Source organism: Dama dama, chromosome 14 (genome assembly GCF_033118175.1).
Source record: "Dama dama isolate Ldn47 chromosome 14, ASM3311817v1, whole genome shotgun sequence".
NCBI lineage: Eukaryota > Metazoa > Chordata > Mammalia > Artiodactyla > Cervidae > Dama > Dama dama.
In genome coordinates, this window is record NC_083694.1 from 39,668,155 (window position 1) to 39,683,651 (window position 15,497).

The window sequence follows — 15,497 nt, forward strand, 5'->3', positions numbered from 1 at the left end:
TGAGATTCCTATGTCCTCCCACTGGCAATGTACAGTGGCCGTTTGGCAGTATCTTCTGAAGCTGAACATGCCCTGAAACTCAGCAGTTCTACTACGAGGTTTGTTCCCAATGGAAAGATGAGCAAAGACACAAACAGGAACGTTTGTGGTAATGTCACCTATAGCCCCAAACTGAAGACAACCTAAAACCTTCATCGACAGTAAGATAGTTCACTTGTGGTGGGTTCATACAGTGACTATTCAGCAATAAAAAGACAAGCTACCATGGCATGCAGCAACATGGATGTATCTTGTAAACGTAATGACAAGTATTTATATAGAGTTCAAAACCTGGTGAAACTAACCAGTTGTGTCAGAAGTGAGACAATTGCTACCTCTGAGGATGAGGAGGGAAGCTGTGATGGGAAAAAGCTTGAGTGTTTCTGCAGTGCTGGCAGTATGTTGTATTCTGTTTCTTGGTTTGGTTTGTAGTTATAATGGTAACTTCACTTTGTGATAATTTATCAAGCTATACAATTAAGTATATACTTTCTTGTATTGTATGTTGTACTTCAGTCAGAAAGTTTCTTTAAAAATAAATAATGCCCCTAAAACACTTTTCTAAATTAGATTGACGTATAGTTGATTTAAAGTGCTATGTTAATTTCTGCTTTACAGCAGAATGACTCAGTTATACATATATGTATTCATTTTCATATTCTTTTCCATTATGGTTTATCACAGAATATAGACTATAGTTCTACATGGACTTCCCTCATAGCTCAGTTGGTAAAGAATCCGCCTGTAATGCGGAAGACTCCGGTTCTATTCCTGGGTTGGGAAGATCCGCTGGAGAAGGAATAGGCTACCCACTCCAATATTCTTGGGCTTCCCTGTGGCTCAGCTGGTAAAGAATGTGCCTGATGCGGGAGACTGGGTTCAGTGCCTGGGTTGGGAAGATCCCCTGGAGAAGGGAGAGGCTACCCACTCTGGTATTCTAGCCTGGAGAATTCCATGGACTGTGTAGTCCATGGGGTCCACAAGGAGTCAGACACGACTGAGCGACTTTCACTCAGTCCCTGTGCTATACAGTAGAACCTTGTTTATCCATCCCGTATGTAATAGGTTGCATCTGCTACTCCCAATCTCCCAATCTTTCCTTTCCCCGGAACCTCGCCTTGGCAGCCACAAGTCTGTTCTCTATGTCTGTGAGTCTGTTTCCATTTTGTTGATACACTTATTTGTATTTCTCTTTCTTACTTTCCTTGGGGTTTCCACAGTGGCTCAGATGGTAAAGAGACTGTCTGCAGTGTGGGAGACCCAGGTTCGATCCCTGGGTCAGGAAGATCCCCTAAGAGAAGGAAATAGCATCCCACTCCAGTATTCTTGTCTGGAAAATTCCATTGACAGAGGAGCCTGGCAGGCTACAGTCTGTGGGGTTACAAAGAGTTGGACATGATGGAGCGACTTCTTACTTCCCTTAGTGTGATAATCTCTAGGTCCATCCATGTTGCTGCAGGTGGCATTATTCCATCCCTTTTATGGTTGAGTAATATTTCATTGCATGCAGTATTACATGTCTTCTTTATTCATTTGTTTGTTGATAGACATTTATTTCCATGTCTTCGCTGTTGTGCATAGTGGTGCTATAAACATAGAGGTGCTTGTATCTTTTCAAAGTATAGTTTCATCTGGATATATGCCCAGAAGTGGGGTTGCTGGATCAAATAGCAACTCTATTTTTAGTTTTTTGAGGAGCCTCCATACTGTTTTCAATAGTGGCTTTACCAATTTACTTTCCCACTAACAGTGTGAGAGATTCCCTTTTCTCCACACCCTCCCTAGCATTTATTATTTGTAGATTTTTTAATGATGGCTATTCTGACTGGTGTGAGGTGGTACCTTGTTGTAGTTTTGACTTGGCATTTCTCTAATAACCAGCAATAATGAGCATCTTTTCATGTGCCTGTTGGCCACTGTATGTCTTCTTTGGAGAAATTTCTATTTAAGTCTCCTGCCCATTTTTCAATTGGGTTGTTTGTTTTTTTGTTATTGAGTTATATGAGCTATAAAACACTTTGAATTGTGTCTGACACATAGTCCATATCTAGCAAATCTGAAGTAGTATTAATTTAGGTGATGGATTATCATTTCATCAGAAAAACCTCCCTGCCCACCTAAATCTAAAATAACACTCTGTGCTATTTTCCATCTTTGTGCGCTGTCTTCTTCAGGGTGTTTACCTGCACAGCACTTATTTCTATTTGTGTTTTGCTTATCTACTTCCCTGACCTGTAAGCTCTGTGAAAGCAGAGACCTGCCCTGGCTCATCTACCACAGTAGCTCTAGCATCCAGCACTTAGGCCAAAGCCTGGGACAAAAGAGATACTTGCCAATTGAAAGATTGACTTCCCAGCAGAAGATTATCTGCCCCTAAATAAGCATGTGTTGTGGAGGCTTAGAATCTCTCTCCATGGTCATTGCCAGTCTTCATCATGGTGAGTTCTTCATTGCAGGGCATTGTTTTCTCTCCTGCTTTAACATTTTCTTCCATAGGTTTTAGTTATAAAGTCAAAGAAAGTGAGAACTGGAAGAGTTGAGATCATTTGGTTCGGGCTTCTTTTTTAACCAATAACCTGAAGTAGCGTCTTTACTGTGTAATCACTTTGTGTCCCTCGAAATCATCAGTTCGCATCTCACCCCCAGTGGCTCAGTGGTCAAGAATCCGCCTGCCAGTGCAGGAGACACAGGTTCGATCCCTGGATGGGAAAGATCCCCCAGAGAAGGAAATGGCAACCCACTCCAGTATTCTTGCCTGGAAAATTCCATGGACAGAGGAGAGTGGTGAGCTACTGTCCATAGGATCGCAAAAGAGTTAGAGACTAAAGCAAACAGTAGCAACCTCTTTTGTTACATATGAAGATGAGTGAGAGGGCCTCAGGGCATTTGGGGTAGGGTTTTCCCTGCCCCTGTTTATTCTGAAGGCCTTTATGAATGGCATATGTGATAGCATGACCCTGCATGGGCCTGGCCTGTCAGTTAACCCTCATCACAGCCTGAGGGGCCACACACACAGGTTCATGTGAAAGACAGAGAAAGTAACATGTCGTGTGTCTGAGCAGCTGTGTTCCCCATAATTAATCCAGGAACCTAACAGATCTTGCCTGTTTGCAAAGGGGAATCACACAGACATTACCTTGTAATTGTACAGAATCAATCTTCACCAGAGACAGATCCCAGCCAGGGTGCAGGACAAGATGGCAAGTCCGTGTGCAGTTGCCCAGGGACTGAGAGACATCCCCTTGGCCTGGGCCTTAGCTTCCCTGACTTAGGCAGCACTAACGGGAAATGGCCTGTAACTCTCTGAGAATGTTAAAGAAATTTAGCCAGTTTGTGCCTGAGCAACCAATTAACAGTGAGGGTGACTGGGCTTTACAGCCTACAGACAAGGGGCTGGATGACAAACAAGCCCACTCTGTCTTAACTCTAAACATATGTTCCCAAGGTGTCTGTTGTGTTGCTTGGAAGCATGAGCCCAGCCTTTACAGTTATTTCCTGGCTTCCTGAAAAGGTACAGTCTTGTTCTCTTTCCCGCTCCTCTGCTGGAAGAGAATACACTTTGTCCAGGGGGGAGGATTTGCTCAAAGCTCCTCTCTTCTTGGTAAAAACACATTCCAAATGTCTCGACTCATGCTGCCTTCAGAAGTGCCAGTGTTCCTCTAGGAATCTGTACCCTGTAGAAAAGCTCCAGGCAGCAAAGAGGGGGCAGACAGAGGAAACCCCGGTGTAGCCAGAGCACGAGCACAGATTGTATCTTTCTTTCTCACCCCACCTTTTTCTTTAATGCCCTTACATCCAGCCATTACCCAAGAGGCCAGGTCCCTCACCAGTCACCAGTAGAGCTTAAGTTTATTTCTGGCCACTCTGAAGACTTCTTACAGGTTCACTTTACAATAGCTTGCCTCTGTAGAGCATCTTACCAACTCCAAGGAAAACTGCTTTCAGTGCAGAAAGCTGGCTGTCAATGAGGAGCTATACAAAGGGCAGAGACCTGGGGTTTCTCCCAGAGCTTACCAGAAAGACAGAGGGTCTTCCATTGCACCCATGACATTCTAAAGGGCGCAGCTTGCTGCTGCTGTTGTTATTCAGTCACTAAGTTGTCTACGACCCTTTGTGACCCCGTGGACTTAAGCAGGCCAGGTTTCCCCATCCTTCACTCTCTCCCAGGGTTTGCTCAAACTCATGTCCATTGAGTCAGTGATGCCATCTAACTATCTCATCCTCTGTCACCCCCTTCTGCCCTCAACCTTTCCCAGCATCAGGGTCTTTTCAGATGAGTCAGCTCTTCCCATCATGTGGCCAAAGTATTGGAGCTTCAGCTTCAGCAACCCCATGAACACAATGAAAAGCTTGCTGTTGGTCAGTAGTTAACCTCTGCCCTTCCACTGCATCTAGCTCATCCCCAGGAATGGCTAGAGATTTAAAGGGACCACTCTTATGGTGAGTTAGCAAAGGTGCTTCTGATTTTTATGTACCTGTGTGATGGGGGGCAGACTACTGGCAATTAAGCTGGGTCATGGTACTCTGAAATGTTGAATCATAAGCTGTATTATGATTTCAGAGATATTAAGTGTGCATCCTGGAACTGATGAAATACAGTGGGTGCCCCATGGCTGTCTCTGACAGTCTGTCCCAGTGACAGTGAAAAGTGTCAGTGGTGACACCATTGGTCTCTCCAGCTTCTTTTGGACATCTCACTGGCTGTGAATCTTGGTGATTCAGTTAGAGTGTGTTGTAGTCCTCATCTGTCAGCTTTTCCTTACCAGGAAGGTAGGCATATTTTCCTTTTCCCGATTCCAGGACGGGCATCAGTATTTCTACAGTGTGGCCTCACTCTGTACCAGAGCACAGGGCCAGGGCATGTCTGCTCACACAGTTATAAGTGTGGAGAGTTCAGAGCTGCCAAGTCCCTGGATGCCAGCTCATTTAATTTTTGTTTCCCAACTTCATCCACATAATAACCTGAGTCAGAGCTCTTGGACATGCAGCAGCCAAGAAATCAGGATGGATTTTTACCCAAAATATCTACTCTATTTTGAGTCAAGGTAGTTGAAAATAAGTTTTGGGTTCCGTCTGTCCGCCCTCCCCACTTTGTTCTGTTTCCCTGACAGCTTCTTCTCCCTAATATTCTCTCTCAGATCTCTTCATTTCACTCTGGATATGAAGAAGCAAAAAGGAGGAGAAAATCCTCCAGACCTCACCAGAAAAGAAGCAGTGCTCATTGTTGTAGAATAAAAAGATAATGGCCAATTTGTCAAGAAGTGTTGACAAGAAAGATAAAGTTGGAAGTAATTAACTGGCTGACACGCTGGGAGTGATGCGCCTGCCAGTGGCTCCCTAAATCAGCCAGAGCCTTGGAAATGTGACAGCCATTCATCATTTTTACAACACGCCTCTGACAGGCCCCTGGGTTGCAAACCTGGCCAGCACAAATCGTGTGCTTTGACACTTCAGGGCTCTGCGGCCTCTTAGTGCCTCACGCTGGTTGTGCTAGGGTGTTTAGGCCCCGTTTATCCAGCCAGGGGGTGCTGGAAGTGATGGGTGAAATGGGACAGCTTGTCCAGCTTATTGCTGGACCCTGTGTCCATCCTCTGGGCAGCTGCTCTGATTCCCAGGGGCAAGCCTGCAGACATCTGCAGGACGAATCCCCTGTGAGCTCCTGCCACACCTTGGTGGCTTAACTAGTGCTGCTCTCACCCAGCCACGAGGGTGCGCCCAAGAGACTGATTCAGACATGGCATCCAGCACAGATGTTCTTACACAACTGTTAAAAAAGTTTTTGTGAAGGCCCCGGATAAAATGGGAAATGCCTGTGTCATGTAAAAAAGCCGAATACAGTACTGTATCATCACTCTGACTAACACTGTGTCTAAAATATGCATTTATACAGAATATGCATAGGCAAAAGTATCATTTTGATATTGTAAACCCTCTTCCCAATTTTTAAAATTATATATAATTAAAAAAATAATTTTATTATTATAATAATTATATATATATATATACACACACACACACACTTCCCACTACCAGTATTGAAAGGGGCTTCCCAGGTGGTGCTAGTGACATAGAACCCATCTACCAATGCAGGAGATATAAGAGATGTGGGTTCAGTCTCTGGGTTGGAAAGATCCCCTGGAGGAGGGCACGGCAACCCACTCCAGTATTCTTGCCTGGAGAATCCCATGGACAGAGGAGCCTGGTGGGCTACGTATAGCCCATGGAAGAGCCAGACACAACTGAAGCAACTTAGCACATATGCACCAGAGTTGAAAAGAGAGGAATTTTTGTCTCTCCTTTCCCTAATCTACAGTTGTTAGCACTCTGTCTTTCAAATTCTTTTTGCTTTTTATTTTTGGCTGTGCGCGGGCTTTCCCTAGTTGTGGAGAACAGGGACTGCTCTCTAGTTGCTGTGGACAGGCTTCTCATTGTGGTGGCTTCTCTTGTTGTGGTGCACGGACTCAGTAGTTGTGGCACCTGGGCTTAGTTGCCCCGAGGTGTGTGGGATCTCCCCGGACCAGGGACCAAACCTGTGCCCCATGCATTGGTAGGTGGATTCTTTTTTTTTTCCTTCAAACTTATTTATTTTTTTAATTGGAGGATAATTGATTTACAGTGTTATGTGGTTTCTGCCATACATCAGCATGAATCAGCCATAGGTAGACATGAACCCTTCTTCTTGAAACTCCCTCCCACTCCATCCCACCGCTCTCTGTTGTCACAGAGCACTGGGTCGAGCTCCCTGTGTTATACAGCAACTTCCCATTAGCTGTCTATTTTACGTAATAGTAATGTATATATTTTAATGCTACTGTCTCAATTCATCCCATCCTCTCCTGCCCCTGCTGTGTCCGTAAGGCTGTTCTCTGTGTCTGAGTCTCTGTTCCTGTCCTGCGGATGTGTTCACCAGTACCAGTTTTCTAGATTCCATATATATGTGTTAATACACGATAGTTGTTTTTCTGACTTACTTCACTCTGTATAACAGGCTCTAAGTTCATCCACCTCACTAGAACTGACTCAAATTCATTCCTTTCTATGGCTGAGTAATATTCCGTTGTATATATGTACCACAACCTCTTTATCCATTCATCTGTCACAGACATCTAGGTTGCTTCCGTGTTTTGGCTACTGTAAATAGTGCTGCAGTGAACAATGGGGTGCATGTGTCTTTTTCAGTTATGGTTTTCTCAGGGTGTATGCCCAGTTGTGGGATTGCTGGGTCATATGGTAGTTTTATTCCTAGTTTTTTTTTTTTTTTTTTAAGAAATCTCCATACTGTTCTCCAGGTAGATGGATTCTTAACCACTGGGCCAAAAGAGAAGTCCTATCTTTTTTATTCTTAAGGTCCCACTTTCTCACATACAGATCTGGCAAGTCTTCTAGGTACTACAACAGACACATCATTTATACCGTGACCAGACAGAGGAAAAAGAGAAGACAAGTCAGAGCTCTTCACCCTTAACCCGCTCTGGGGTAAAGCGTCAGGAACCCATTTGATATCAAGGCAGTCCACCTCTCTTGCATCACGTTCTTTTTGTCTTGGTGCCCCAAGGGTTCCAGGGGCACCAAATGTCAGAGCTTTGAAACCTTCTAACAAGGCCAGCTTCCACTTTCTTAATGTTTAGAAAAGGAGTAAAGTTACTTTTCATAAGTTCCTGGAGCAAGGAAGGAAAGTTTGACCTGCCAGACCCTGGGTGCTATTTTCACAACCTGACTCTGGCTTTAAGTGGGGGAACTATAACACCTGCCAGTTCCCTTCACTTTCCCTGCCACCTGCATTTGAGCTGCCCCTCACCACCTTTCTCTGGCGCACATTTCAGATGTTCTCACCTTGCCTTCTGTCTTCACTGCTGTCCTGCTCAAAAAGACACTGTCATTCCCTTGAGCTCCCCAGAGCCCCAGGGAGCTGCCTCATGAAGATATCAGGGCCCTACCAACCTTGGATCTTCTTGACTCTGTACAGGAATCAAGCGGTTTTGTTTCTAATCACCCACTGGACACAGAGCTAAGTCTTGATGCCAGAAGAAGTGACAAGGATGGTCTGAAGCAGCTACTGTTCTAAGAGAGAAATAAAGATACAGCTTGATTCAGCATAAGCACCCAAAGTAGGGTCCCATTGGCCTCACAACTTGGCTGGTCAGGAACTCCTCATCGAGACCTGTCGAGGTCCCCTGTCAGCTGTGTTGCGTGTCACCAGCCCAACACTGAGGGAATTCAGAGAATTCTTCCTTGACAGGAAACCAAATAAAATGCAGACAGCAGTCTGCACTAGAAACAGACAGGAGAGAGAAGGCCCAGAGCCATTTGGGAAGCCAGTGCATGACGTTCTCATAAATTCCTGATAGGAGCACCAGGAAGCCTGAGTAGTCCCCCAGATGCCACTGCAGACACTCCTCGTGTGACTGGCTTTGCTGTGGGTTCCAGCTAGTGTTATGTGCACCTGCATCACTTTGTTCTTAGTAGCCGAAGGTCACCAAGGGTGAGAGATGGGGTCGATGACCAAATGAACTCTACCGGGAGGAATTCCCAGGCCAGAGGATTTTGGATCTGACGTCAGTCCAGAAGCGTGTGGAACAGTGACTTAGGAGATGATAGAGTTCCTCAGGTTTCCCTTCCAGCAGTAGGAATAGCATTTGGATGCTGAGCCGGCGACCCCCGCTATTGGTTTGCTAACAAGTTGGGGTTAGAACCTGGAGCAGTTCATGATCTACCCTTTGTTCAGGTGCATCCTCAGTGACACTGGTCACCACTTGCCTGTGGAGAGCCCTGAGGAAGAGCTCAGAAGGGAGAGTCATGGGAAAGTAGACAGGCCCTGCACCGAGCGCTGGCTTCTTGTCCATCACTCTTGACAGTCCATCACTCTTGACAGGAAACCCGCTAAGGCAGTGAGAAGCTCCTTCATGCCTGAGTTCCTTGCTCACTTACGTGCTTTCCCTACATTTGGAAAGACATTTTTGGATAGTGAAGAAAAGATGCCTGGGGTAATCTGTATAGTATAGAAGACAATGAGGCCATTTCTTATTCTTATTTGTTAATTTGCCTCAATTCTAGAAAGTGCTTCCCTCACTTGTCAATTTTCCCAGTTTCAAACTCTTCAACTCAGCTTCCTTTAATAAAAAGTTAAATCTTGGATTAGGAGAGGGGAGGTGGGAATGAATGAGTGAATATGTCTGATAATTGCCTTTTCCCTTCTTGACATCCTAATTCATTGTTTTTTCCTGTCTTCATTGTATTTCTAACATGTTAATTTGTGGGCTCTGCATTTTATTTTGTGGGTAGGCAGCTTCTATTTGCTGTACAGATTCGCAACTATATGAAACCTCAACTGGTTGTTCTCACTGGGATATGAAGTAGAATATAAATATACCACAACATTGATGCTTAAGGCAGCAGCTAAGCCATCTTAGCCTTCTGGCTTCAGTGGGCATGGAGAAGAGATAGGCCCTGTGGTCGACTGTCATCTCTTTACTGTTGGGGGCACGTTACTATTGAAACCTCCCTCTCTCTAAATTTGTTTGTCAGCCCAGCCAGTGTCAGTGAGGTCTGGTTTGTGTCATAAAGCACTCCTCTGCTGTTGGGCTGAGCTTTGAACAGTTTGCCCTTTATAAACCTCCAGCATTAATAGGGAAAGACTCCAGGGCACACACGGGAGCGTTTATAGAACAGGCTGTGTAAGAGTCCCAGCTGCCCCGTAAATGAGGGCTCCTCATCAAGGGGGCTTCTGAGCAAAGGTGATCTCTGCACATGAATCACACATACTGTCTTTCCCTTTAGTCTCATAAAAGCACATCTGAGTTTCAAAGGGGAGTATCTCAAAGGATGGTCTTGTTTCACCCAAGTAGGCAGGCAGCAGAGGACTTAGTAGCTGGGAACTGCTGCTTTTCCGTGGAGGCTTATTCATCCCCCACTTTGCAGCCTGGACTCTGTCTATATGCCTGGCGGCCTCGAACAAGTGCCCCAGAAAAACCCGCTGTGGTTGCATGGGGACTGTCATGCTGGGAGGCATGGAGGCAGTAGCTTCTGAAGGGAAATAAAAAATAGGGAATGGGAAGGACTTCCCTGGAGGTCCAGTGGTTACGACTCTGCACTTCAGCTCCAGAGGGCTCGGGTTCAATCCCTCCTTGGGGAACTAAGATCCCAGAGGCTGGGTGATATAGCGAAAAAAAAAAACCTTGGGAATGGGAGCTTAGGGGTCAGGGCAGGGTGTCAACCACAATATGAGTGAGGAGGCTAACGTGCAGTGCAGTGGGGCTCCTCTCCTGTGTGGTGAACTGCATGTGGAGTTAGCTCATGGAGACGTCCTTGCCCTTCTTCTGTCTGTTCCCTGCTTTCAGTCGCTTATTTCACACGTACTTGCTTGGTGCCTGCTGCTGGGGGAGTAGACAGCTGCCACACTTTTCTCCTCCTGCAGAGCTGTACCCTTAGTTAATACTTGAGATCTCTTTAATGGTACAGTTTTGAAGCGAAAGGATAGCCCTCAGAGCTACAGTTTCTTCCTATGCAAAGTAGGAGTGTTAGTAGTAGTGTCTACTTCGTAGGGTTAAGATAACACATACCAGCAGTAGTCAGCACAGTGCCTGGCACCCACAGGAGCTCTCAGTAAACTTAGGTATCTTGTTGTTGCTCTAATCCTTGGCCTTGCGTGATGGAGTGCCAGAAGCCATGGAGGAGAGAGAAGAAGTTAAGATGAAACCACGTGGCAGACTCTCTGCCCTGCACTTGCATCCTCCCACAGCCTTGCAGGCACACATGGGAGACTCCCTGGGGGGGAAGAAGAGACAGGTGCATTAGGGAGAAAGCTCTCTGGGAAAGAAAATTGCAGACAGGGAGGAGGAGAGACTCAACAGGGAGAAAACAGCCAGTTAACTTGAAATCTCTCCTCTCTAAACAGTTGACTGTAGGTGTGTACGGTCTCCTTTCTTTCAGGTCCTCAAACCAGAACTTAATTTATCAAAGGGACCCTTTTTCTCTGCTCACGCTCCTTTTTCATGGGTATATTTTAGTCCATTTAGTCAAAGTTGTCATTTTTCAGTGACTGTCCTTACTGTTGGGCAAGAGCTTAGCTTGCATCTCAAGCTGTACGCCCAGTTTTCCTGACCATTGATGGAGGCCTGGTCAGCGGGTCCTCAATAAGCCCAACCCCTCTCCTTCCCGCGGGACTCTGTCTGCATCCTCACCTGCCTCCACACATATTCAAGTGAGAACTACTATAGAGGTGATTTGTTTGGACTTGCTGTTAATAGAGTTGGGGCCATGTGATGAGTTTTCTTGTCACATTTGCAAAGCTATGTTAGTCTGTCCTTAGAGGAGGTAGGTCAGAGTCATTGCAATAGTAAGGTAAAATCTGTATTTCTCCTCTGAGGTCTCTAGTTACAACTTCCTGATTTTGATCAGTTTCTTGTAAAATTCTCCTTTTTATGTATAAGGAGTAGGAGAGTGAAGGGGGAAATGGCTTTCACTTGCTTTTGGTTTTGTTGCTTTATCCCCAGAGGAAGGCGAGTTTTCGTAATGTTTATAAATTGATCTTGAAAACAGAATATGTTCCAGAACATGAGATTGGAAGACAGTTCTTAGAACTCCTGGATTTTTTATGTCTAGATTCTTACAGTTAACTTCTTTTGGTTCAGGCAAAGAACACTTTCCTTATCTTTCTCATCAAAATACTTTATATTCCTACCAGGGCCATCCCAGTAGTCCACATTAGGACTCAAAGTAGTATATAGACTATATCATTATAGATAGTTACGTATGATATATTACATATTTCAGTATGGAAGTGTTAGTCGCTCAGTCGTGTCTGACTCTTTGTGACCCCATGGACTGTAGCCCGCCAGGCTTCTCTGTCCATGGGATTCTCCAGGCAAGAACACTGGAGTGGGTAACCATTCCTTTCTCCAGGGGATCTTCTCAACCCAGGTATCGAACATGAGTCTCCCACATTGCAGGCAGATTGTTTACCGTCTGAGCCACCAGAGAAACCCAGTATAATACATCATAAATAATATATAGCATATATACTGGATTTCTTATTTCCTGTCTTCTTATACTGCCAAAATCTTTACTTGGGCTCAAGGAATTAGATGATCACAAATATATACCCAGTAGTGTTAATTATCGGAGAAGGCAATGGCACCCCGCTCCAGTACTCTTGCCTGGAAAATCCCATGGACGGAGGAGCCTGGTAGGCTGCAGTCCATGGGGTCGCGAAGAGTCGGACACGACTGAGCGACTTCATTTTCACTTTTATGCATTGGAGAAGGAAATGGCAACCCACTCCAGTGTTCTTGCCTGGAGAATCCCAGGGATGGGGTCGCACAGAGTCGGACACGACTGAAGTGACTTAGCAGTAGCAGTAGCGGTGTTAATTATTAATACAGTTTGCCCAGCCCCACGTAAGTGAGAACAAAGTTAAGAACTTGACTTTTGAGGCCAAGAGGAATAGGAGACTGCCTGACAGTGAGCATGCAGTGGAGGGAGTCCCTTCGGACTCGGATTTTCATTCTCAGCTTTGAACTCTCACGTGGCTGCCTAAAGAAAACCATGACATTACAGCATCACTTTGAAATTAAAAATATTTCTGAATCCTGCAGCAGAAAACTTATGGAAAACATTCAGGTTCAATGCTCTGCTTGGGACCCACTCAGAAGCGCCAAAGAGTCTGTGCAGTAGATTCCACACAAGGTGACCCGTCTACTCCTGTAAGTAAAGGAGAAGGGCGTCTGTACAACTACTTTCACCTCTGGTTGCAGAGCCTGGACCTTGAGCTTGGAGCCCACTCGAATAGTCCTATTCAAGATGGAACTTGCATGGATGATTGCCCAGTGCTGGCTCAAGTCTCAACATTAGACATGTTTTTTCTGTACCCAAACATATAAGTAAGATTCCAGAAGCTTCTATCCTTGGACAAAAACAGATGAAGGAAGAAGCACATATAAGAACCTGCTTAGCAATTTCATATCCATTATTTCATTTGATTCCCTAAAGAATGCCATGAAGGAGGCAGTAAGGTTGCTTCAGGTTGTATGGAGACTGTACCTATTCATGTGGGCCTTGGGGAAAGTCACTGCCCTCCCAGGCCTCGGTCTCCCTGGGAGTAAAACAAGCCTAGTGATACCCTTCCCTACCCACTCTCTTAGGGATGCATGAGGTCAGAGGAGCGATAGGTTGGAAAGATTGTTTGAGATGTGATTTGCACACATGAGGCATTCGATTATTACTTTCACAAATGTTAACTTTTCTAGTTCATCAGATTTCTGGGCAGTTCCCTCTCAGTTTTATTGGAAGAAATGTGGTGGAATTTGAATTTTTAAAAATAGTATTTTATAACACCAGTCTCTTGCCATATTACCACGTTGAACCCACGTCCTGGAATTTCCCAAAACCACTTAAAAATTAATTTGAGTCTAGTAGACAGTTTGTCCTTAGGGCAGTAAACTAGATCCTAGCTCATTAAACCAGTCTGAACTCCCAAGCTGGTCTGTCACATTTTGCTCCCTACCTGTGAATAGATAGGGTCATTATTATCCTATGATTTTCTCAGGCCTGCTCCCTCCCTCTCTTCCTTCCTTCCCATAGCTCAAGCTCGTGTTTAGTGTTGGGTTAGCTGCTGTTTACCTCCCTGTTGGAACAAGGGTCTGAGCCTTGCAGCTCCTCTCCATTCAGGACGTCTTCACAGCCTCTCTGATGAACCAACTCCAGGCGGCAAGCCTTCCAACTTTTCTGCCTAGTTGCCCCAATACAGTTACAGTCCTCCAGCCCCAACTGTCCTTAGGATGACATCAGCAGCGTTGTGTGTGGTTATGAAAAGCATTTCCCCACCAGAGACCAGGCAAGTGCCTTGGGATGTGGTCCCTTCACAGCCTGCTTCAGAGGCAGAGCACAGTCCTGGGAGAGGGACTAAGGGGACATCTGGATTTGAAAGACATGGACCCCATCAGGGAGCAGTCAAGACAGCTGCACAGCCATAGGCCCCAGGGTTCTCTGTCATTGATGTGGATGACCCAGCCTCAGGGCCACTTCTGTGTCTCCCACAGAGCCTGATGGTTTCTATTTGTTTTGGTTATTCTTATCACTGAGACATAAAAGCTAAAAGTTCAGAGGTACCTCATCTGTTGTGTTGGTTGGGATGGTTCTGGAGCCAGGGTTTCTTAGTTCAAAAACAGACGCATGCTGCCTGACGTCTGATGTCAGAGAGGAAACCAGTCAGTCTGCTGCTTGGAGGAAGGGCCCCAGGCAGGTGAGGCCTCCTGTCCACCAGATGTGGCCCCTTCAAGATAAGGAGCGTGAGGTCAAGATGAAATTATTCAGGTCAAGCTTCTCGAGTGGTAATATAATAGGTAACTGATGTTCTTTCTGCTTCTGTAAGACGTTGTCCCCAACATGCTGGTGAGCCATCTGCCCACAAGTGACCCTGCCCTTCCCACCCTCTGACATGTTGAGTGTAACCTCCGCTTCCTTTTGTTTTCTCAGCATTAATAATAAGCTGCAGCAGCCAGAGGCAGCTGCCGGGGTGTTGGAGTATGCCATGAAGCACTTTGGAGAGCTGGTAAGTGTCTCATTCCTTTTAGAAGAGCAAGAGGCAGCCACCTGGCTAGGGAAGCACTAGGCCACAGCCTTGAGAAAGTTACTTTCCTTTTCAGTTTTTTCCCCAGTAATTAACAGCCTGATGCTGACTTACCTGTATCTTGAGGTTGAGGGATGCAGTGACCGTATGGAGTATATTCAGGCTGAACAGAGATTGTGAGGACAGAATCTAATGAACAGTAGTGACTTGTATTTATCAAATAGCACGTGCCTAGCTCTTTGCTATGTGCTTTGTGTACTTCATCCAATTCAGTGCTCACAGCAACCTGTGAACAGGTACTGTTGTTATCCCATTTTACAGGGATGCGAGGGACTATAGTCCCAACAGGATAACAGCCTTACCTAAGCTGACAGAGTGAATAAGTGGCAGAACCTGGTGTCAGAGCCCAGATGTTTAACTATGACCCAAGTTATCTTTATGTTGTCTAACAGCCAGCATTACCATAGCCCATACTTGAGGCTCAGTCTATACTTCAGAAGAAACCATGACTAATTCTCCAGAAAAAAATATGCCATAATTTATACATGATATTGAGGGATTGTTCCATTTCATTATTGCTTATATAGTTTCTTCCTTCCTGCCATCTTTGCCCAACCAATATTAAAATGTTTCCGTTACTCTCTGTGGTCTTGGGAGGGTGCTTTGGTAACTTCCTAACCATATATAAAGCATTGATTTAATCAACTTAACATTGGCTTCCTGGAAGTTCAAGAAGTTCTGGGTCCATATATTTGATGAGGAACCTTTTATTAGTTGTGTCAGTCACTTACTCTGGTTTGCCTTAATCAAGAGCCCAGTGTGTTAGAGTAAAGAAAATTGACTACTTCACTCCCTTATGTAATTGCTGGTCAATTGGACTGAAAATTTTGAG

At 45.2% G+C, this 15,497-nt stretch overlaps 1 protein-coding gene across 1 annotated transcript in view; it reads left to right on the forward strand.

Moving 5' to 3' along the window:
- MTOR (mechanistic target of rapamycin kinase) overlaps positions 1-15,497 on the forward strand; it is a 121,456-nt gene that overhangs the window by 65,675 nt on the left and 40,284 nt on the right. Inside the window, exon 29 of the mRNA XM_061160412.1 lies at positions 14,512-14,587. Within this exon, the coding sequence (XP_061016395.1) occupies positions 14,512-14,587 (76 nt within the window). The remainder of the gene's footprint in view (positions 1-14,511; positions 14,588-15,497) is intronic.